The sequence below is a fragment of the Plectropomus leopardus genome, chromosome 6, assembly GCF_026936395.1.
Source record: "Plectropomus leopardus strain MGB_pleo_1.0 chromosome 6, ASM2693639v1, whole genome shotgun sequence".
NCBI lineage: Eukaryota > Metazoa > Chordata > Actinopteri > Perciformes > Serranidae > Plectropomus > Plectropomus leopardus.
Genome location: NC_142181.1, coordinates 6,912,792 through 6,937,096, shown reverse-complemented (window position 1 = coordinate 6,937,096; position 24,305 = coordinate 6,912,792). Strand labels below are relative to the sequence as shown.

The 24,305-nt window shown below is 41.6% G+C and overlaps 1 protein-coding gene across 1 annotated transcript in view; it reads right to left on the bottom strand.

Moving 5' to 3' along the window:
- Positions 1 to 214: 214 nt before the first annotated feature.
- The window catches only part of pik3cb (phosphatidylinositol-4,5-bisphosphate 3-kinase, catalytic subunit beta), a 150,672-nt gene continuing 126,581 nt past the window's right edge, over positions 215 to 24,305 (bottom strand). Inside the window, exons 9-27 of the mRNA XM_042486215.2 lie at positions 21,956 to 22,135; positions 20,069 to 20,236; positions 16,807 to 16,896; positions 15,854 to 16,108; positions 15,631 to 15,727; positions 15,406 to 15,536; positions 14,777 to 14,827; positions 13,700 to 13,888; positions 12,405 to 12,526; positions 11,797 to 11,940; positions 11,573 to 11,672; positions 10,862 to 11,058; positions 9,632 to 9,741; positions 9,417 to 9,495; positions 6,860 to 7,027; positions 6,639 to 6,762; positions 6,395 to 6,540; positions 3,491 to 3,623; positions 215 to 2,043 (exon numbers count right to left, since the gene is read on the bottom strand). Of these exons, the coding sequence (XP_042342149.1) occupies positions 1,906 to 2,043; positions 3,491 to 3,623; positions 6,395 to 6,540; positions 6,639 to 6,762; positions 6,860 to 7,027; positions 9,417 to 9,495; positions 9,632 to 9,741; positions 10,862 to 11,058; positions 11,573 to 11,672; positions 11,797 to 11,940; positions 12,405 to 12,526; positions 13,700 to 13,888; positions 14,777 to 14,827; positions 15,406 to 15,536; positions 15,631 to 15,727; positions 15,854 to 16,108; positions 16,807 to 16,896; positions 20,069 to 20,236; positions 21,956 to 22,135 (2,622 nt within the window). The 3' untranslated portion in view covers positions 215 to 1,905. The remainder of the gene's footprint in view (positions 2,044 to 3,490; positions 3,624 to 6,394; positions 6,541 to 6,638; positions 6,763 to 6,859; positions 7,028 to 9,416; positions 9,496 to 9,631; positions 9,742 to 10,861; positions 11,059 to 11,572; positions 11,673 to 11,796; positions 11,941 to 12,404; positions 12,527 to 13,699; positions 13,889 to 14,776; positions 14,828 to 15,405; positions 15,537 to 15,630; positions 15,728 to 15,853; positions 16,109 to 16,806; positions 16,897 to 20,068; positions 20,237 to 21,955; positions 22,136 to 24,305) is intronic.

Sequence of the window (24,305 nt, the reverse complement as noted above, 5' to 3'; positions counted from 1 at the left end):
TGTAATACTTCCTTCTGTTTTGCAATAAAACTATTTCTTTTTTCATTTTCTCTTGTGAACAGGCAAAAATACTACAGGGCTGAATATATCTTTCTGAATCAATAAGTATTTCTGACAGCTCTCACAACAGAGAAAAAAAAATCATGTTGCTGTCCTGAGTGGGTGCAGTTTCACAACCTACATCTCGAAAAAGAAAACGGACAACAGGCGGAAATGCAGCGCGGTGGAAAATAACTTTAATAAAATTCCTATGAAAACAAAAAACAGCAAAACAATAAAAGCCTGTACATTTGACAATATCCAGTGTCTGAGACTGATGAAGGCTAGTGGTGCGAAATACAGCTGCATCACACATAAACCGACAGAGAAAAACCATTATACGCTTAGGCCCGAGCCTAAGGTTTTACATAATAAGATATGGTTCATATACTCGGATATTGCACAAAAAATCAAACACAGATGGAGATGCTGAGGAGCACCGTATGTCAAAACGAGGAAGTAGCTTTGCATCGCAGTGTAACGTCCCTACTGATAAACCCCGCCCACACCGGCCCCTAAACTCCGCCCACACCTGCTCGTATAAAAACAAATACACTTAAAAAGAGAGCGGCACATATTTTCACATTCAGTTCAGACACAGATAATTAAAAACACAATATGAACAATGACATTACTGAACAGTTGCTTTTTGTTTTGGTCCTAACATGTTAAAAGCATCAGTTGTTCCTCAGTGAGTTTATTTGTCATGGTTGCTAGCATGAGCGGGATGGCGCTTTAAAAAGCCAACATCCTCTTAGACTTTAAGACAAATTGGCTAGCGATAACTCACAGGTTATAACACTTTGTCCAATAATGCTCTTGATTTGAAATTATTCAAAGAAACAATGCACATTGTCATTTCAAAATAAAAGAAACTAAAAAATAAAGTGTTTAGTTCATTAAAAGACTATTTGAAAGTTCTCATATACGTCTTTCTGAAAACATTCCAGTGTTCAATGGTCCAAATTCACTGAGATTCAAACAGTGGACCAAAAGGCTCAGGGCATCCTTTTCTCTGATCACCCCTTCTCTTTCATCGTTACTTCCCTAACACAAGTTTTCTCTGTGGACTAGTAAAGTAGTCTGGCACGTAGATGTCTCATGATAAACTCTTAAATGGCAAAAGAAAACTCATAAAAAATACAATCTTCCCGCAGTTTTGAGGCACACTTTGAGGCAGCGGGAGCTAGAGTGTTAAGATGCACTTCCTGTGGGCGCTGTGCACATTGTTTTAAGACATGGGGGTCAGACGTCTTTTTGATTTCGCCTTTTCCACGCCCATCTGTTATCTCCGCTGCACTTCAAGCAGTCCTGGGGCGTGGTCAAACGGCGTGCCCCTTTAGAGTCCGTACGAGCAGAGTTTCAAGTCCATCTGACGCAATTCACCCACTCGAGAGCATGATTTTTTATTTTGTTGTCAGCCCACTCTGTAGGGACAGTTCGTTTTTAGTGTGCGCAGAGTGGGTGCTTCAGTTCCCTTCCTTTGGCTGTGTGCTCCATCAGCTGTTGCTGTGCCTGTGCAAAACTTGCAACGACTTTCCCCACCATGACTCCACAGAAATGTCACAAGACCATGAATTGGGTTTTCAGGAGGCACCGTGCCGGAGTGCTGCATGGCCAGGAGGGGTGCAGTAACTCAGGGTGCAGGGTAGCTGAACTGTTTCGGAGCGTAGCTTTACTCTGTATGTACAGTTTGTGGGGCTGAATCTGCTCATGTTTGGGATATTCTGCTAGATTCCCTTCTTTAAATCAGGGTGGCTGTCACCCGGTCTCCTGGGCACACCTCTCCCCTCCTGCCTGCTCACACACTCCTTCAGTGTGTCCTCTTGGCCCGTGACCCCTGGCCGTTGAAGGATCTCAGCTGCTCTACGAGCGGTTGTCTTTGGCCACATTGTGGGCCATCCAGTTGACTTTGGTTGTCCAGCTTTCTCTCAGGGCCTCGTCGAATTTCTGGCGGAACTGCTTCAGCGCCTCATCGTCCGTTTTACCCAGAGCCAGAGAGTCCTGAGGAGGGAGGGATTGGAAGAAAGGAGCAGGATTAGTCAAAGATGGACTCTTTGACTCCAAAATCTGTCAAGTACTTCAGCTAAATGACTTTGCTTAGTCTCAGGCTCAGCCGTGACTCAGGAGACAGAGCGGGTCGTCCGCTAAACAGAAGATTGGCCATCGGGCGGAAGGCAGGGTAGACCCTGGACAGGTCGCCGGACTATCGCAGGGCCGACACATACAGACAGACAACCTTTCACGTTCACGCTAAGAGCGATTTAGAGTCACCAATCAACCTGACCTGCATGTCTTTGAATGTGGGAGGAAGCCGGAGACCCCGGAGAGACCCCACACAGACACGGGGAGAACATGCACAGAAGGGCCCCGCCCACGGACCGAACCCCGATCCAACCTGGTTTTGAACCAGGGAAGCGGTTTCGAACCCTCTTGCTGTGAGGCAACAGTGCTAACCACGACGCCAGCGTGCTGCCCCAGGAAACAGGAAATATAAAGGAAACTGGATAGATGAAAACGCCTTTTTTCCCGCCTCCCACCTACATCACTGTGTTAAATTTGCCAATTATTATATGCAAGGTTGCTAACATGTCGCGCCATTTCAAGCCAAAACACTGGCTTCAGTGCAGCACTCCCACCTGGGGGCACCAACAGAAAGAGAATATGATAACTCAATTTTAGTTGATTAACTGGCCCTCTGGCCTCCATCCATTTTGTAAAAGTGGCAAAGGAACTTGAGTATCTATGGTCGAGAGGTTTCAGGCACTGACCAACCACGCAATTGTAAAGTGCCGGGTTCGGGTTTGGCTGTGGACCTCTGCTGCTCTGTTTACGGACATTTCTCTACTGTTAGCTAACAAAATTAACAGACTGACAGATTTTATGCCGCAAAGGAAAAGTAAAAAAGGGCTGAGGCTGAGGTGATGAGGCGAATCAAACCTAAAGCATTTTTAGAAAATCTGTGTGAAGTTTTACTGAGTGATCTTCCAACTAAGTGTCTTTGGGTTTCTAAGCATCCTTGGGTTTCTCCAAAGGTGCTATATAAATCTAAGTTATTATTATTGATATTATTATTACTACCGCATCAGCTGATTTTAAGGCATGCAGCTTTGGTCATAAGATTTCCAATTTGCAATTTCACATTAGGGTTTGAGAGTTTTACACTTTTTAACTGTGCTTTATTGCTATTCCTTTTTTTCTCTTTACAGAGTTGAATTGTAAAAAGGCATGAAGCTGAAGAGATGCACAAAAAGAAACCACATACTGAAGATGTCCTGTGATAACTGAGTGGTGGTTTTAAAATCTGTTTCTACTAAGAAATCATCACAGTTTAAAATGTGCGACTTTTTATGTGGCCACTGGCCACATAAGTTTTCTTTCACACTGATTGATATGCATATTTTACATGTATAAAATCTGCTGTTTGTGTGTGTGTGTGTGTGTGTAATACCTTTAAGTACTGGATGTCTTTGACGGAGGTGAGCTCAGGCAGTCCAGCAGTCAGCATGAGGGCAAACAGTGTGATGAAGAGGTTCCCGTTCTTCCTCAGGATTAGATAGGCCTCCTCACAGTACTGACGGAAACTACAAGACCAAGACGGACACACTTCATTATTTCTGACACATACAGTACAGTGTCAACAACTGTGACACTGACACTGTGTACAGTGTCAATCATGGTCATGATGTTCTTGTAAAGTTCCATTATAGAAAAAAAACATCACAATAATTTCTCTGCATGCATGAGAGTACTGTAACCCAAACCAGATGACAGCAAGACAACTGTTTTTTTTAAGTTAAGAGACAAAGAAACGGTAATAATTCTTTGTTGGGGCATCTGCATGTTCTTAACCACCTGTATGCTAACTTGCACTGTGCAGCGGCGATTTGTCTGGTTTATCTGCAGACTCAGCTGAATGAAGTTGCCCTCACAGTGCTCATAGTAGGCGACAAACCATTTAGTTTCTCTGCTCTCTGCCTTTGTGTCAGCACAGGAGGTGGTCTCAAAGTGTGACTTTCAACTCCTAATATTTCTCTTGCAAAAGCTGACAAACCTAAATGATCCTGATGTGTATGCTTGTTAAACAGTTCTTCCGTAAACAGGTCAGGAGCTTACATTTACTTTATTATTCAGGTATAAACTGTACTGTAGGTCATCGAATGTTGGTACCGTTTCACCAGGGGGTTTCTGCTTTTGCAAAAATGATTTGTTGACGCATTCTCAATCTGATCTGGCACACAATGTACCATTTCTTGAACCCACACAAACCACAACTGATGACACAGCAATGCATGTGAACATTTCTAAGGATAGATCACTTAATATTGCGCACCTCTTGGCTTCTCTTTACCACCAACACCCAGCTGTGAAGCCTAGTTGTTGAATAACTAGGTTTAAATGTCACATGGGCATGCTGAGTATTATGTATAAAGCTAATCACTCAGTGCAATGAAAAATGTAATGACTTGGGAACCTCTTCAGACGATGATTTATCATGGTCACAGCCAGCACTCTGACATCTCAAACAATGCTAACTAAACTGCTGCCAACAGGCTGATTTGATAACCAAAAAAACACAAGAGGATAGCTGTTTTACAAAGGACTTCTTCACCAAATCTCAGAAAATGATGGGTTAATTTGGATTTTTGTTTTTACTTCAGCTACAGGAACAGTAGATGTAACACAGGACTTGTCTCTACTTGTTTACACTCCTGTGGTAATGCATGTAGGTCACAATAACATAGATTACTGTAACACAAGGGTACTCTCTGATTGTTCCATCACTGATACCTACTTGGTAAACAATGATTCAGCAGTGCCGCTTCATGAGGCTCATGAATGCTGCACCAGCGTGCTCGTCTCTCAGTAAAAGAAGTTGTGTATTTTCAGACTATGAGGAACGTGACAACAACAAGGCAGATTCTGCTTATAAAGTGGAGCATCTATCTAGGCTGACAGTACTGATACCCGTTCAGCACTTGAATGTTTCAGAAGGCGTCTGTGTGACAGCAGACACGGCTGGTGGTTATGGATTTAATATTTTAGATTTGTATTCTTTAAACTTCACGTAAAAATTTCTCCACATGTGAATGTGTTTAAAGCACTAAATGCTGAAAGAGAAATTGCAAAGATATCTGATCCAAACACTTTACATACATATGGATATATCAATACCTTTTTGGCTATCTCCTTCTGCCTGTATTTGTGTGAGTAAGCTATGACACTGCTGATCACGTTTACCTGAACTTAAGTGCACTTTAACTGACCCGTGAGTGATAGCTAAGTATTTCATCCTTTAGTCTTACTGCGAGACAGTTATATTTCCTTTTTTGAGACTTGCTGTTGAGGTGTTGATCAGTGGCTGAGCTTCTACTGCTGACTGCTGGTGGGAAACAGTACTGCACTGACTAACTTATGCAACAAGTGGTTTAACTGTTACGCCCTCTATGACCCTTCACACGCCTTAAACCTCTGATCGCCTTTTCTATCCTCTGAAAGTTTTACACAATTTAATATTTATCCTCTTTTTTCCAAAACCTTATTTTGGACTCTTCTTCTGTTTTACCAACAAAAAAACATAGAAAAAAAGTGATTTTGTATTTTCTGTCATGAGCTAAATGTGGATTTTCTTAAAGACATAGATCAATTGTGAGCTCCAGATTTTTCCAAAACAGCACGCACATGTTTGTTTGTGTCTTTAGAGCATAAAAACAAGACAAACAGGCCCTTTTATGCATATAGACTGTCTCAAACTTGACAACATAAACTGCTGAATGTTAGTTGATTCGGTATCTGACAGGAAGTAAACAGGGACCAAAGCTTTTGTCCTAGAAACAACACAGCAATGGAATGATCTAAATGGAGCAAATCATGTTTGTTGACAATAACTTCCTGGTAGAAAACCATCACCATCACGTACAAAAAATTAAATCATGCTAAGCAAATGCTCAGTTGTTTAGCATTTAACCATATAAAAAAAGGCCCATCCAAAAACAATTTTTTAATCAATTAAGTGTAACCTTTATTTAGAGGACTGTCATTCCAGATATAGTTTCCCCTAAAATGATATTGAGTGTTTTAAGAGGCTAAAACACATTTTGCTACAGCCTCCATACACAGCAGTGCTTTGCTGAGCTTTTGTGCAGGTAGGTTTAGTTTATGAAAGATGCTAGCAAAGCAACACAGTCATGTATCTAAATGCAGCAGAAATGCCGAAAAGGTCAGATCACCACGTTTCACTATGTATCTTATAATTAAGGCTGAAAATGCAATTTTACATATCTCTACAATTCTCCGCAGCTTTGTTATTTAGGCTTTACGGAGGCTGAAGAAGGATAAAATAAAAGGAACAAACCTGCCAAATTTTTCGGTGTATCCCGTCTTGCCCTGCTGTATGACGTGGATGAAGTCATGTGTGAGAATAAACGGTACTCGCTCCCTCTTGATGCCGAACTTGGACTTAAAGTTGCCCAGGATGTGGCCGAAGTCTATGTGGAAGAGCTGACACACAAAAGGGCCAATCATTGAGCACCGAGGAGCCAGGAAGAAAAAAACAGCAACAACCATTTCTACAGATAAATAAAACTGTCTTGTCCAACCTGTCCGGTGCTGCGGACCATGATGTTGTCACTGTGGCGGTCTCCGATGCCCAGGACGTAGGTGGCTACACAGTAGCCTGCACATGACAGAGTGAACTCCTCGATCGCTCGATCAAGAGCATCGCTGACAATGCAAAAGACACACAAGATACATGTAAGTGTTTTTTTTTCTGAAAAAAATTTAATTCTCAAAATGCAGCAACTTATAATTTTTATCTTACCCTGAGTTCCTCTCTTTAAGCCAGTTGAGCAAAGCGTCCTTGTTGAAGGCGGCAGCTGCGGCCACGTTGCTGCTGGTCAGCTGGATGTTGGCAATCGTGTCTGCTGATGAGACAACCTCGATCAGCCCTGCCCGGTCACCTGTTGCCAGGCAACCATAAGGTACGATTCTGCACGATATGTAGAGAAAGAAAAGGAAAGAGCTCAATGATAGCAACTGGAACATCGTGGAACGTGTCCATCTTAGACGATTTTGGGGTACATCTAAAAAAAATCCCAAACAGGGACACTTGACAACCTCGAATGTTAGATACAGAACACATAATAATAGTAAAGACTCTTTTCACATTTATACTTATTGCCAGAATTTTGATTGCTTACATACTTCACAGGAAAATGAGGCAAGACTGGAAAATACCAGTCACAACAAATACACCATTTCCCATTCAGCTGACACTTTGAATTATCTGCATATGCCCACTGTTATGAATAATAATCGGATGCAGTTGTGACAGCAGTACGTGATTTTTGTCGGCTGACCCGCATGCTTCAAAGCCTTGATGAGTATTCGAATGCTGTTTGTTTATACAAGTACCCCGAAATTCCCAAACAGTCCATATATAAGGAAATAGTAATCCAGTCAACATCAAATTTTAGTCATTCTGAGACAAAGACATTTAACCTTAGTGATAGGGCTAGTTTTGTGACACACGTGACAGGCTTATACAGATATGAAAGCAAGATGTTGAAAAAGTCAAGCATTTGGAATAGTTTGAAAATTTACAAAAATGACCCCTAAAAAGTTGAGTGCAAGATACGGCAAAGGAAACTGGAGAATCACAAATCTACAACCATCTCGACAAATTACACTTTAACAGCTTAGCTGTCTTGCAAAGTATTTTTTCTCTAGTTAGTGTGGCTGATGTTACTGCAACCTACATGCTAACAAATGGGCTCATTGTCTTCGGAGCATCGAATGAAAACTGATGCTTTAAAGAATGTCCTTTTGCCACCTCCCCTCCATGTTTACATTAATGGTGAATACAGGGTTTCCCACTGATTAATGATTAAGTTTCACTTTCACTGCCCGTGCCGTTCTGCTGCTCCTCCTGCCCTCAATGTCGGGCTCTGAGAGTTTGTATAGTTTGTATGTAGTATGTAGAGTTTCAGTATATGTTTTTCGACAGTGCTCCCAGTTAATGGTCCAGCTGCTAAAATAGAAAATATATTTGTGTCTGTAGATGTTTTGATCGTGGTGGCACGCCACAAATAAATGAATGTGCGGGAAAAACCTGGAATATTTGTCAATGAAGCTTTGATGCTCCAAAACTGGTATTCAGGGCAGCCCCTTATGATTTCTGTCATATTTATTTCAAAATATGAATGAAAACTCCCCAAAACATGAGAGATCCATAAATCTGTGCCGCATAAAAGCAAAAATGTGAACTGGGTCATTTCACCCAGCAGTGTAAATGTAGCTTTGTGTTTATGTTGCTATTGATCCAGTTCTAGTCTTACATATTTATAAGATTAAGACATTAGACTGTGGTTTATTTGGAGGTTAATTAATATAAACTTTCCCCTGGGAGCAATTCACTGTCAGACAGTACATAATATCATCATGTTAACACTGAGTTTAGACAGGACCGATGGGAACATATGGCGAGGAACATATGGCAATTACGTGATGGCATGCTGATCAGCCAGATGACAAAAATTTTCTTCTCCATTCACTTTAACTTTTTCTTTCTTGCCACAGGATGGCAGTAAGTCTTCATTTAGCGGCATGCAGAAATATGTGACCTGGACATATCTGCCTCAGAAATATTTGTTTTCAGTTGTAATTTACTGACACAGTGCCCTCAAAGTCTTACACATCAGAAAGCCATAAACCCAATGCTTAAACCAGGCTCAGTTTCTAGATTTAATTTGCAGTTTGACAGAACTTTAATGTGGACCAAATGCCATGTTACTCAGCTTGATGGGTGTTGAGTTTGAATAAAGAAAAACAACTACAGACTGCCGACAAGTGAGGATACATGCGGTAAAATCCATCAGCAAGAAATCCCAGAACAACCTCACGCCCACCGCATCATAGTGGTTAAATTACATCGTCCCTCCCTTCATTCATAATGTCCCATCACAGTGTTCGAACTCTGACCCCGTGTCCCTGTAATCTGAAGCACCGTCCTCAAGCTCAACTGTCAAAACAACCCCCACCACCGCTCAGCTCCAGATGTGTCGGTGTATGACGAGGGGAGAAAAAGGGATTGTCAACGTGCGAAAGTGTGGATTTGATTAGGATGTAATGCAGATATTGTATGTGTGTGTGTGTGTGCGTGTGTGTGTGTGTGTGTGTGTGCAGGGTGTAAAAAGGTTTGAGGTCAAACTAGCATGAGGTAAAATAGGATTTGCCCTCCTCTGCTGCACCCCAACAGAGCTTCCCCTTCCCTACAGAGAGCAGGAAGAAACAAGCTTAAAAAAGTCTGTCTATTTAACACATGCGCACACACACACACACACACACACACACACACACACTCACACTCACACTCTCACCTGAGGTCAAGATTAGCCTCTTTCCATAGCAGATCCATCAACCTCAAAATCTGGAGGGTCAACATGTCTTGCCTCAGGTCTGGGAAGAGCAAAAAGTTATCTTAGTTTTAAAAGAAAATGTTGTGTTTTTTAAGTAAAAGATTAAAAGTGATTTCAGTCCCTCATCATCACGACCATGCAGTATCTCTGCCCCCCCAGTCTTTGATTCCTCCTACCGTCTCCGTTCTTGAAGATGATGCCCCGGGTGTCTCCCGAGAGCAGCTTGTTATTGTAAACAATCCAGAGTGGCTTCATCTTAGAGTCCATGTACCGGCACCTCTCCACGCTGATGGGAGAATGAAAGAGAGACGGGGGATGATGCACTGTGACATAAAGGAGGAAAAGTTCGCCCGGATTGGAAACTTTGCTTACATCCACACCAACACACTTTCATTTTGATCTATTGCTGCTTTATGTTTAAACTTTTCCAGCGTTTTGGAGCCCTTGAAACTGAAACCTTTGACAGTATTACTAACCCTGTTTGAGTTTGAGTTTTGGTCTGGACGGGTGAGACTTTTGGAAACTTCCATGTCCATATTCGCTTCCCGATTGGGTCTTACCAGTCATGATGCGTCACGTCAAGCCACTTTTACTTTAAAACAATTTGCTACCTGTTTTTAATCGCCTCGATTACCTTATACTCGTGTTACTTTCAGTGACAGCTCAATCGTGTTGTCGGCCCAAGAAATCTCTAGTATTACTTTTCATCATCTTCATTGTATTTTTTGTAATTAAGCAACCAACCACAGAGTAAACAATCTACTTCCTGTTTACACAAGCATGCACATGCCCAGTATATGTGAATGGTCGTGTGATACATGTTTTCAGGTATTGAGGGACGATCGATATAGGTTTTTCAGGGCCGATACGGATGCTAATTATTAGTACTTAATGAGACCAATAACTGATATTTGGAAATGATACGCATTTACAATAAAAATGAAAATATTTCTGTCAGAATTTAGAATTTAACAAGCTTGTTTAAATGCCTGTAGCAACTGTTTAATCAGACTGAAACTTTCAACATCATATACAGCAAGTTCCCTGCAATTTTTAAAAAAAATTAAGTTAGTAAAGTAAAATTAAGTCATATTTGTCCCATGCTGACAATTTCTTCGCATGTATTGCAGACTGCCTTTCCTGGTGTTGGTTGAGTGTAATACGCACACTTTTTAACTAATTAATTTCATTGCCAATCATAAGAATAAAATGCCGATACAGATAATCTGCAAATTGCAACATATCGGCCCAAATAATCAGACAGGCCGATAATCTGTCGACCCCTATTTAGTATGGGTGCAGATAATTGCTAAAACAGTACTTAAATGCTTCTATGTGCAGAGATCCTTTTTGTTTATTAAAATAAAAACATATTAGTGTGGATTTGGCCTTAGATGTGGTCTTACTTGATGCCAGACAACAGGACACTGGGGTTCAGAGGGCAGTGCAGGTCTGACAGCGTCTCTGAGTAGCCACTCTGCCTCAGACAAGTCATCATGGCCTCCTTGGTCAACATTGCCTCCTTGGTCTTACTTCGAGCGTTCTTGATGGTTCCCAACTTAATTAGCTGGTTCACCGACTTTAGCTTGCTCAGGGCTTCCACCTGGATCAGTCAAAAGTTGGAACATGTGGCTGAGTAGTTGCTAATGTTGTAACAATACTTCATCATTTGTTTGTGCCAAAAAAAGCTAAGAATAACTGATCCCTGTAAAACACAACTGAGCTCATTCCCCTTTAACAGACGATGTCAGCATTGTGTATCTTCTTCCAAACAGGAAAGTGGTGAGATAAATGACTGCGCTGATGAGGAAGTTTGTAGGAAGCGTCCACAGGAGTGCCTGTCAGAAGCAACCCCGTGCAGGGCAAAGGTTACAGGGCAGGAGGGTGACGCTGTTGTCACCGATGGGCTAAAAATACCATAAATGTAGTCCTGCCAAGGTCAACAATAAACTATAGCTTTCTGCTGCTTGAGCAAGGACCAGTAAAGTAAAAGTCTGAAGCACAGCTATGGCAGTGAGGGATAAGATTTTACCTTCAAAGGTAAAAACTAAAAAGAAACAAACAGTAAAAGCAAGTGTGTGCATAAGACAAGAAGTAAAATATATATCTTGCCCTACCTGTTTCTTTAAAACCTCAATATGAGGGATGCTGCCTCTGCAGTACGCTTCCAGGATGAGGGCAAACTGGACTGAGACAGCTGGCATGTGGATCTCTGACCTGAAGGGGGCAGCAGATCACACACATTCAGAAAAGAAACCTCCGATGACTCAACTTTAACACACAAACACACGTCTTTCCTTTTCATGTGCAACTGTACATGCGCACACGTGTCCATACACACCGAAGGTGCCAGAAGAGGAAGTGTCCTATCTTGCGGTTTTTCTGGGCGCGCTCCAGCAGGAAGTGGGTGAGGGCGCAGTCATAGTAAGGCTCATAACGCAACACCTGCACCAACTGAAGCAAATACTGCGACAGCTCCTCATCACTGGTGAGAGGACAAGGAGGGACAGAGAGACAAGCGTGAGAGGAGGTTTACTGAGACGCTGTTTCTAGATTTTTACCTCCCTTTCATTTTTAAACTTTTAGTTGGATTTTAGTAATTATGTGCTCTTTCAGAAGGTAATTTATAATAAAATACAACAGCAAGGAAATGAAAGAAAGTGACCAGAACACCAGCACTCACAGATAGATATTTAATGTGGACAAAATAAACAAAAATGAATGTGTTTCAGCTTCAAAGCTATTTTGCCGACATTAATAAAGAAAATGAATTTGTGAGTGCCGGGGTTCTGTTTGTTTTGTCCCTTGCCACAAGTGTGCACTCAATACATTGTTTAAAAGCTGGTGTGCACAGCTTTCTTTTGTCAATGTACCAAAGAGTACAAGAGCTTGAATATGAGACAAAGACAGAGAAGGCCACTGTAATATACATGTGTTACATATGTTTACCTCATATCACGCAGACATCTCACAGCATATTCTCTGACATACTGATCAGGGTAGTTAAAGTCCAGGAGCTCCAGAGCATCTCTGGGACTCAGTTTAGGCCAAATCTGAAGCAGTGCCTGGAGCTGAGACACACACACACACACACACACACACACAGATTATTAGTCCTTGTGGAGCTTAATGAATAAAACGTTTATTATGAGTTTGATTTGCCTTGTAATCTTACAGTAATGGCAACTAGGTTTTCTTTTCAGTTTATCAGGTGAAAACGTAAGACTTTTAGACCATCTTTAGATGGCTTCTTAAGGTGCACTGAAGTAGTTGTTCCCGAGCAAACAGTCTGTCACACTTGTTTGTTCCTGAGTGCTGTGATTGAACAGTCTCTGCTTCTCAAACGCAGTACTGTCTGCAGGCGGCAGCAGCGTCTCTCCGCACATTACATGCAGGTGTGACGTAACTACACAGTTTCTACTCACAGCAGGTTGTTTATTACTGAGTCCAATTTTAGTCGCTTCAAGAGGGCATGCTTATTCATGTAAAGAAAGGCTTAAACTGTTTATTTATTTTTATTCTGAGGCTGATTAAGTACAATCTGATAGTTAGGGTAGTTAACTGTCAGTTGAAGATGTTTTTTTTTTTGCATTTGTCTTTACTGGAGAAGGGAAAGCTTGAGCATTAAAAGGGGAAAGAGATGGGATGACATGCACCACAGGGCCGACGCCGGAATCAAATCGGCAGCTGCGGCAAGGACGTAGCCTCTGTTCATGGGGCGCCCGCTCTACCAACAGAGCTGCAGGGCGCCCCAACTAAAGCTATAAAAGCAATAAAACTGTTCTGCTCTCAAAGATGGATCTATAATCATCACAATAACAATGACTAAAATAATACAATTTTTGCCAAAAGAGCAGCCTAAACCTATAATAATAATAATAATTAATGCTTTAATTAATATTATATGGAATGTCATCTCAAGGGTAGGTCTTTAAGGTACTAAGCTCATTTTCCATGTTAAAACATATAAATATCTATATTGTGTGATTGGTGGGCTGAAAAAATACTTTCAGAACAGCCTAAAATATGAATGTTTATAGGAATTGGAAGTTTAATAGGAATGACTTCAATATTAAACTTGATGGTATACATCTTTAGTACACAGGTGTGAGCCCAGTCTGTTTTCTAATAATGTTAAAAATTATGCAGCTATTTTTATTAATTAATTTATACATTGTACAATCAAAAAGAAACTCACTTTTGTCCTTTAAAATGCATAAATAGCGATCACACTACTAACTAACCTGGGCCATGTCCTCATGTTTGCTCCACTTGACAGAGAGTAGCAGCTTGGGCAGCGACTGAGGAAAATTCTCTCTACAGTCGCAGCGTAGTGTCCAGATTAAATCCTTCTCGTTTTCACACAGCTGAGAGAGCGGGTCGCGCTCCATGATCTCCTTCAGCTCTATGTGGAACTTCTTACCCCCACGACTCTGAGAGAAATCACGAGGAGGGAGGAATGGTCAGTTGGATTGGGTATTTAAGAGAAAAAGAGGATAAAGACGATGTAGAGGAGAGAAAGAGCGAGAGGATGATGAGGAAAAATTGGAGCCAGCACGTGTAAGCAAATGCGCAGCAGTTTGTGTAAAGAACCACAAGATGGCAGGAGTGTAACAAGGCATTCTGCAATTTCTAAGTAAAACTGCCTTGAATGCAACTCTTCTCAATGTACAAACCAAGGAATAACATTGTCTCTGTTTAAAACAAGCTTTATGGTGTCTTAATCAAAAGGGAAAACATGCTCTAAACCAATAATATCAACACAAACTAATGATATGCAAAAATAAAAGAAATCAGAGGCTGGACTTTGATTATATAATAATAATGTGAGAAGAACACCATGGGAATGTAAACTGATGTACAAACTGACTTACAGTAAAATCAACACTAAGCTGTAGTGCTAATCCATAGTTTCACACACACACCTCACACTGAAAGAGTCCGTTCAGGCATGCCCTCTACATAACACAGGGTTACGTAACTGGCTGTAACACGCCCAGGAGTGGGCTTCTAGTTGAGGGGTGGTGAGACAGGAAAAACGTACAAGTAATCTGATTAGAGACTCGAGTTTTGAAGGGGATTGAAATATTTTTGCAGCTACACCCTGCCAAAGTGATAACAATGGGTTTCCAAGGAAACTAGCAGTGCGAGATTGAGATTGTACTATACTGGTGGTGTGTGAGGGGGAGAGACACACAGAAATGATGCAGTAGTAGTTGCAGGCTACAAATTTGTCACTTTACTTTCCCCTGGTCTGCTATTGTATTTATTTTAAAATGCAATTAAATGTAGAGGCATATCTACACTGTGGATCAACTCACCATGGGCACGCAGTCACTTGCTCCGACGATCTCTGCAGCTTTTTCCAGTATCTGCAAAAAAGTCAGTGAGCGCCGCATGAGTAAACACACACACTGATAGAGCGCATTAGGTAGGCCGAGCACGCTCTGATCCTCTTGTGCTAACAGACACCACTTCATCATAATCACTAGGTACCATTATGAAGAGCACTAAGGCTCTGCCATGACAAATTCAACTGCAGCACGTTTTTTAAACAAGGCCACAGAGGTCTGATTCAATCGTTGAAGTCCAGACAGGATGAGTACGGTACAATCATAGCAGTCTTGACATGTTCAAGTGTACGGCAGCAGGAATGAACTGATCATGTTTATTAAAAGTTTAAACTCTTCGTCATATTCAAATCAAGTGGCAACCTCCAAGGCTGAAAAATGAAGTCAACGTGGAAATACCACAACTGCAGGTCATCTCAACCTTTTTGTCCAAACTTGGTCACTTGTGGATTCAAAATCAAACTCAAGGCTCTAAAACGGGAGTCCACAAACCAGTGGGTGCCATCCCAGTGACTATGTCTGTTATTTTATACAGGCTATGATCCAAAAGTCTTCAGAAGGTACATTTCTGTAAGTGCAATGACTGAGAGCTGTCTGACCTTGTCGAAGGGAGGGAAAATGATGGGGTGTGACGAGTACTCTGGGAAGTGGATGTGCAGTGCTGTAGCGTTCTCAGTGTACGGGTTGGTCTGAATGGTTCCTATGGGGTTCAGCATCTCTTCAAGTTCATCTGAGAAAGATACACACGGACACACATTAACTGCATGATGGCGACAGTTCATTTAACCCAGGTTTTATTATATTTGTAGAGATAAAAGGTATACCAGGAAAGGAAGACCAGCAGTGCAGGATGATGTCTCCAGTCTTCAGCTGGCCTTTGTAATCAAACACCATGGTGTTGACCCAAGCTATAGGGTAGTGCTGGACCACACAGAGAGAAAAATGATCATGAGTCAATGATATATCAAAGATGCTGTATATTTGTGGAAATTAAAGAGCCCTTTATATCTTTTAAGGCCTTCATTTGATCCAATGAAAACCACTTACCACTTTCCCTGCTTTGCGGATGGTCTGGTACTTGTTTATGTGAGCATTTTTGGTAGACTTCTGTTTCTTGACCTTATCCATGACGGCATAGATGGCAAAGCAGAGGCGGGTCATGCGCGGCAGGTCAGAGACAGAGAGGTCAAACTCAAGCGTGCTGTCTTTCCACGTGTGGTCTGAGCGGCCGCTGCTCTCACTGCTCACTGCTGGCTTGCACAGCAGCTCCGTGCCGTGGAAGAGCCCCGCCCTTACCTGGACCTGGGTGGGTGAGAGCAAGAGTACGGAGTAATTTTTTTATCCTGCGTTAAATAGGATGTTTATGTACAAGCTAGCTTGTTTTGGATTTCTTTCCTGTCCAAATCGCTTTGTGTCTCAGCCTCATGGAAAGAGTCACAACCATGTACTGTATATAAAGATGGACAACGTGACAGTTCCCCCTAACTTGATCGCCCCCTGGTGTCTGTCTGCAGCAAAGGCCATAAAGCCCGCCCCTCCATGTTAGTGAATTAAAAACTCAAAGTTCACACGAAATAAATTTTTCCCAAAGACTGTTTCTGTCACTGAAGGTAGTTCAGGAGTTTAACAGGTAGTTCTCATCCGCCTGAGTTATTAAATTATACAAAAAGGGGATTTTCCCCTTTTTTCCCCTGCTGGCGGAAACCCTCCCATCGCAGGTATCACTACTGTGCAGACTCAGGCTCCGAATGATGTCACCAGCGCAACATGGCAGCGCCGTATGAGGGATATTTTAGCCTCCCTTAAGCATAGCGGGGGTAAATGGGGGCAAATTATACATCTTTATGTACAGTTTATGGGCACAACATTCAGATTAAAAACCTTTAATGAAATCTTGACATTACCTAATGGACGCCTGTGCTTGTAGTTTTTTTGTGTTTGCAGTGATTTATCAGCACTAATGTAAATGACAGTTCTATGGTTGTGGACAAAGAGTTTACCTTAGCAGTCTCCTCCGCGTTCACCTTGCTGCCATTCACTAGGACTATCTTAAACGGGCTAGACACGTCCCACACACACGTCTGTACTTGCTGCAGAGGGAAGGTGAGAGGAGAAATTCTTGCTGTGAGTGAGCAGTATTAGCATATTGTACTGTTAAAATATGCACTCCGAAATGGCGCTTCTTCACACCCACCAGTTCCCTGCACACACACACATAAAAACACAATGTGGGAGGTCAGGCAGGTCATTCTGATGTCAAGCCAAGTGGATTTGCGAGGGTCAGCAGTCAGCAGGAAAAACAGCATCACATGACACCTAGAGTCTATGAACATGACTAACTAGCACACTTCCTGCAGTTTGCTGTCTCTCGTCTTTGTGTGGGTTGTGTACTGTATCCTCACAAAAACAACCAGTCCTTCTGTCCTCTTCTCTTGTTTTTTTTTTGACCAACTGTCACTCAGGTTTCCTTTAGTACAGTAGCATCCAACAGCAAGTTCCTTTCCTTAAAATAATTCTCACTTCCTGTCACAGACAGCCAAGCTTATACGGCAAGTTTATTAAAGTCTGAACAGAGTCTGCGCTTCTGTTTCCTCCGATCTGCCGCACTGCTGTACTCTCTGGTTGTATAAGAAACAAAGTGCTAAACAAAATTAATGATAAATACAGCATTAGGAAGACACAGTTGGATGCAATCAACAAATCATAGAAAAATACTTTAAAATATGTGGGGTTTTTTTTCAAGCAATTCATACTGGATTGTGAAGAAATCCTAAAAGCAGAGGCCCTTTCATCTTTGCGTCTAAACATAGATCTTGGAAAAAAACTTTAGAGGATCTCAGAAACAGAGGTGGAAACTAAAGAGCAGGGCCATCCTGGCATCAAAAGTTATCAGTACAATTAATTATCCATTATAAGATCAATAGGTAGTCTACTACAGGAATGTCAGGGATAGTTAAGTATGATCTTATTTCTTAATTCCAGTTTATATCTTAGCATATTAATTTTGAGCGAGCTGTAAACAGAGAAGATATCCATCAGAAAAGGCAGGGTGTTATTATAGTACTCTAGTCAGGAGGCGATGAGGGCTGCAATTACAGTTATTTTTAAAGTGATATGGTAAAGTGAGAAAAAGGAAAGGAAAGAATGAAGGGAAGAAAATATGCTCAACCTTGCTTCCATTTTTTTTTTCAGTGACCGCTGGCAGTACTGCAGCAAAAAAATACCCTATGGCCCAAAAAGCATTTTCCTCTGTGTCTGTAAAACTGTTGACAGGACACCTCGAACTGCAAACAAGGTCAATTATGACTTTCTCTTCTGATTTTTTGTAAACATTTCCTCGAAAAATTCATCACAATGTAGAGTCTACGAGCGTAGCAGGAACTCGTCGGCGGGGCCACCGGGAGAAACACTGTTGAGCATATGGCGAAGTAAACCCAGAAGCTAGAAGCATTTTGTGGCGTACGTACCAGGCGAGCAACTTTATTGGAATGAAGAGGCGCTATCTTCGGTATCTAGTTATTCTTATAAATCTATGTTTTTTTTCCTGGTGAAAATAAGCATGCTTACAGAATGGGATAGTAAATCAAATTTAGAGGTAAAATGATTCATCAATTAACTTATTAATCAACCAAAAGTCAAGTCAAAAGCCACAGAAATTTTGGGGCACCCTGCAGCTCATACCATACCATAAAATGAGTGATATATAAAGGCAAAAGGGTGTGAAGTTAGATTCATTCATTCATTCCCCAAAACCGCTTGGAGCGTATCCCAGCTGTCATTGGGCGAGAGGTGGGGTACACCCTGGACAGGTCGCCAGACTATCGCAGAGCTGACACATAAAGACAGACAGACAATTTAGAGTCCCCAATTAACCTGACCTGCATGTCTCATGTGGGAGGAAGCCAGAGAACCCGGCGAAAACCCAGAGAGAACCACGCTGAACATGCAAACTCCGCACAGAGGACCCCCTCTGCCCAAGGTCCGAACCTTCAAACCTCTTGCTGTGAGGCATCAGTGCTAACCACCACATACTGTGCTGCCCCGTGAAGTTAGATTCTCTCACAATTTTTTGGACACTTTAAAGACTAAAAGACTAATTGATTAATCTAATAAAAATATTAATTAGTTCCAGCCTCAACCAATTATCTGAACATATTTCCATTTTTCCAAAGCCTCATTAGGGCCTACAGGACACTATCTCTCCTAATATGGAAAAGCATGCATTTCTTTGTCTCCTTTGCTTGCTTAACTCACTGCATCTGGACAGTATTTTTTTTTTTTACAGTAGATACGTTATCATAAATCATGATAAACTGCGATTGTGACACTTTGTAACTTCCTGAGTCATATCATCCAGTTAGAATATATGAACTAATCCAAAAAAAAGTGGAAGTGAGGCTAAACTGGTGGCTCTTTTTACTGTAAACCAACAAAAATGTTCAATCATAAGGTGAGGACAGCAAGTTCAAGTTATGAAATACTGCTTTAACACAGTTCTGAATGTGTGGGATAAATTTAATAAAGTAAAGTTTCATGTGATGCTTTACATCAGTGATATTTATAGATTTTCCAAACTAACTAGCAGCATCTGCAGTCAGCATGGCTTTAGGTAATTAAACCCCAGGGGACTCGCTAACAAAGAACAATTAAATTCATCCTGACATTTAAAATGTGGACGCACGCATCGAGCAGTGATGTCACTGTGTGCACCTGGCAGCATCAGCGATAAGCTAGCAGCGTTTTCTGACAACGTGGCAAATGCTGGCAGGGCGGTGAGTGCAGGCTTGCTCCAACGCAATCAGAACGCGGGCTCATAAAAGACAGGTGGCAGCTGCCAAGTACATGTTTACTTGGTAAACCTCCACACCTGCCTCGCTCAGCGCAGGTGAATCAATTATCTGTGGGGTTTTACTATTTTAGTGAAACAAGAAAACTACTCAGTAAACTCTGGCGGATATTAAGGGATTAATATCTTGAGTGAATTTTCACATGAGCATTACACCCTCATTTTAGGTCATAATAATGGCAAATAATTACTGATCAAGTTTGCACACTGCACATTACATACATGAGTATATGAATTCAACCACATTAATAATAGAACGTGAAATAAATTCCAACAATGAGGAAATTACTCCATTTGTTTGACTTGACTTTAGCCAGACTACGGTTTCCCTGAAAACAGCAGCAGATGTTGAACAGACAAAATCACCACAACACAAAAAGTGAGAAGCACAGCCATTTATACATTACTGCACTAACCGTGGGAACCCTTCTCTTGGGAGGTAGTGGTAAAGGTGGGTTGGAGGACTTGCGGCAAACCACAGCTCCGATGGTAGAGATCTCCTTGTCAAACATGCTCTTGACGGTGCTGGTGTGAACCAGGGTGAGGTGTGGAGTCTCCTTAGCTTGCATGCATGTGCGGATGTACTGCAAACAAGACAGGACGGGAAATTATTTTTTAGCTGTGTGCATATTTAAGCCAACATTAAAAAAAAAGAAGCTATATCCCCTTTTTACCGTTTTGCTGTGTGTTAAAGTTGAACTTTCACTTCAATCTGATATATGAGATAAACATAAACAGTCAAGTGTGCAAAAGCAGTGCTATACTGGAAATAAAAGTGACGAAACAGAAAGAATCGTCTGACTTTCAGGACAGAGAAATTAACAAGCCATGACAAGTGTAATTTATGCAAAGCTTGTCGGCAGACTTGATCAAATCAACATACAAAGGGTGCAAGTCAGACTCCAGTGACAAAAATAGTCATTTTAACTCGCTGAACACAGAAGCTCCTGGTCTACCACGTCTTCAGTATGTTAGCTAGTGTTATTGTGTGACTTTGGTGTTTTTAAAGGTTAGCTGAGATTCAGTGGTAGACTGGCAGCTCCTGGCTTTGAAGAGCACAGATAAGCTTCACTTAAAGCTCAGTTCCCGATATGAAACATGAGGAATTGAGCACACGACCAGATAAATTAGACCTGGATTAAACTGCATGAGTTGTGTGCCAGTTTGCAAACAAATCTTTTACATAGTTTTGTTGCTTTTAAATGCAGTCACCTATGAATTCAATTTATCAAGAATTTTCAGCACCTTTGGATTCTTTGTTTAGCGTGGACTTGGAGGCATGCGAAAAAAAACCAAAGTCTTCTTCAAGAATTCAACATAACACGGGTTGAGTAATTGCTATAAAAATAATAATTTTGTTGTTGAAGTGCTCCTTTAAGGAAAAAAACACAGGATGAAATGTTATTCTGCAACCAATATTTTTTTCTGAGATCAGAATCTCAGCTCAAAACTGATTTATCCCTGCGACTGTTCCTACTAAAGGTCTTCCCTTTGTTTGTATGTAAATCTTAACCCATCCACGCAACTTGATTTACATACCTCTCTGCTTTCAACAGTTGCCTTCCAGCATGCTAATGTACGCTTTACTTGCTCTGAACCATCAATTATACTGTGCTTCCTGCAGAAAATTGTAATCTTGCAGCTTTTTGTATTTGGTGCCTTATTTGTGTGGTGTCTTTTTGTAAATAGTTCATAACAGCTCTTTTTAATCCCAACTGAAAACTAGCCAGATAACTAAAGAGTTTACAACTTTGAATAATGTCCACGGTTTGAAAATAGGAATTAAAAAATGATCAATGAGAGCTTTGATAAATGGATTCCAAAGAGAGTAATACTCCATGTAAAACAATTTAATAACAAAGTAAGTCTTTGGAAAAAGCTAGCTGAGGAATGTTTTTATGTGCCTTATGTAATTCTTAATCTTTTCTGAAACAGTTGAGAACAAGTTACACCTAAACTGTAAAAACACACCCGTCATCTACATCGCTTCAAAAATATTACTGTTGAGCCATCGGCCTTTCCTTTTCAGTTTATACCTAAACTTTGCCCAGTCAGACGTGTAACAGAGACTCTCCTTGTAATCATAAAAAAGGCTTGGGGCTGTAATTGTCACACTAATATAATGATATGACTTCCTCAGAACTAGAGCAGTTGCATTAACCATGCTGTAGATATTTAGAATAAAACAATACATTTTTTTTTATGAGGACCATCTCTGCTATTTTTGGACATGATATTGACACAAGAGGACAGTATCCGTGTCATTGATAGACACTGACTGAGTCTACAGTGTAGCCACTGACCTTGTACTGAATCAGGGGCTGCTCTCCACAGAGGAACTCCAGACAGTGGCTGACCCTCAGGACGTACTGACCTCGCCACGCCTCCTCCTCAGGCCCGTGGGTGGTCAGCCACTTCTTTACAGCCAGCTCCATCAGTTCAGAGGGGGTGCAGGATGATGGCACCTTCAGACTGGCTGAGTCCTGCAAGACAAGGGTGGAGAACAGAGACAGAAACATCATTCCCCCTGCAGAAAAAATCCGCTAACACCCGACAACATCTGGCTTTTTAACGCAATGAGAATGCTTACGATCTGCATTCACACCCGGGTCGAATGAGTCTAGACACGGGTTTTTATCGCCTCCAGCTCCAGCATTAATGGGAATACAACACTCAGGTGAGCGCGGTAATTTGAGCTCCATAACCGGCAAGATGCAATAATGCGGCATCACTAATTACTGTCTGTCTCCTCCTAAGCGGCGCGAAAACACAGATCCAAATACATCTGCGCCGAGTTTAAAGGACAGTCTGAATAAATAAAAGATGTATAAAGCGAAGAAACCACTGAAAAGTTTTCAAAGGCTGCTGTTCCTGCTGCTGTCTACTGTTTACCTGTTCGCCTGGCTGTCTGTGACATCGTACAGACATACCAACAACAAAACAGCACACACATGCACGCACGCACGCACGCACGCACACGCACACACACACACACACACACACACACACACACACACACACACACACACACACACACACACACACACACACACACACACACACACACACAAAAACAAGAAGCGGGTAAGAGAGATTGACCACTGGCACACTGAAACAGGTCAAACTGTAACCCTTGTGAAATAATGCCTGTTTCTAAAAACATTTTATTTGTGTCTACTTCTAGTCAAAATCTGGACTAAATTATGTCAAACAAAAAGGACTCGATGATCTGCACCATCTTTTATGTTTGTTTATAGATCGAAGTCTTGATGAAATATATGGAGAAACACAGGAGACTGATGGACGTGAACAGACGGGGCTTTACATACAATCCATTACAGACAGGTTGCTCACAATTTATACAGCCTCTCTGTGCAGGTAACACACAGACAGTCACTGAGTTCATATACAAGTGATCCCATAGACATATGTGTGTGTGTGTGTGTGTGTGTGTGTGTGTGTGTGTGTGTGTGTGTGTGTGTGTGTGTGTGTGTGTGTGTTCGTAGCTGAGAGAACTCATGCTGCAACTAAAATGCGTCAACATGCATGTGAGCCCTCCACACATTGCCACAGCCACTCTAATGTGCCACCCAGAGGCTTGCTGCTCATCCTATTTATAGCTCAGCGCTGACCTGATACCTGAGAAGGATTTACAATTTCCTGGAGGTTTGATAAAAAATGTCACCCATTAATAATTAACAGAAAAAAAATGTCAATGGCTAGATCATAGTGGAACTACAAAACCAATAGCACTGAGATATTGTGAAAGTACTTCAGCATTTTACTTTTCCACTATTTAGACGCTAAAGTTAGATAAGGTTTGGATGCAAATGCAGTGAGGGATTAAGAGAACAAGACCATGGTTAGCTGAGAAATTATATAATCCTAATTATATCACTAAAAGCAAGACTCATGCTGAACCTTGCTTATATTCACCTTAGAACAATAAACCACATCACCGCACTTCCTGTCCATAATGTGGCTTATTGTGTCTGAGCACCCAAATAAGACTTCCTGCCGATGTCCACCTGAGCGCAGTGGCACAGATGGCCCGTCTTTGTGTTTGTGATGTTGATCAAAGCTGATATACACAGGGCTGAAAGGACATGACCATCTGTTTCATAATTAGATAACATTATTACTATAACAGAAGCAAAGAGAAAGACACAGCAAGACAAGGACGGATGGAGGGAGACAGTCAGAGAGTTCAGAGATTGAGGGAAAGTGAGGTTCGTTTTAATCAGTGCTCGGGTCCCCTGAGCTGCCATGCTAATGTGTGCGTGTGTCCGGGAGGATGGCATAATTTCGCTGATGGTTTTTGACCCACTTAGTGTTGTCACATGACTTGCTAGTTGGGCTCAGTCACACGACTGTTTCGGAGCTGCCAACTGTGAGCGGAGAAACAGGCTGAGCTACAGTGCATGTGCCTGCGCTGGTGGAGTCACATGGCTACTTTTGCTACTCAAACAAGGTGGTTTTGTCTGCTGTAGTGGTACGGTAAATCACACTGTTATTCTGAGTTCATTATGTATGTAGAGTTGTTATGGGTACGGCTAATGTGTTTATCAATGGATTTTTTTTGGCCTACTCGAGCTCAATTAGGATAAATGACGACCAAAACGAATGAAGCTAAATACACAAATTAGACATCAT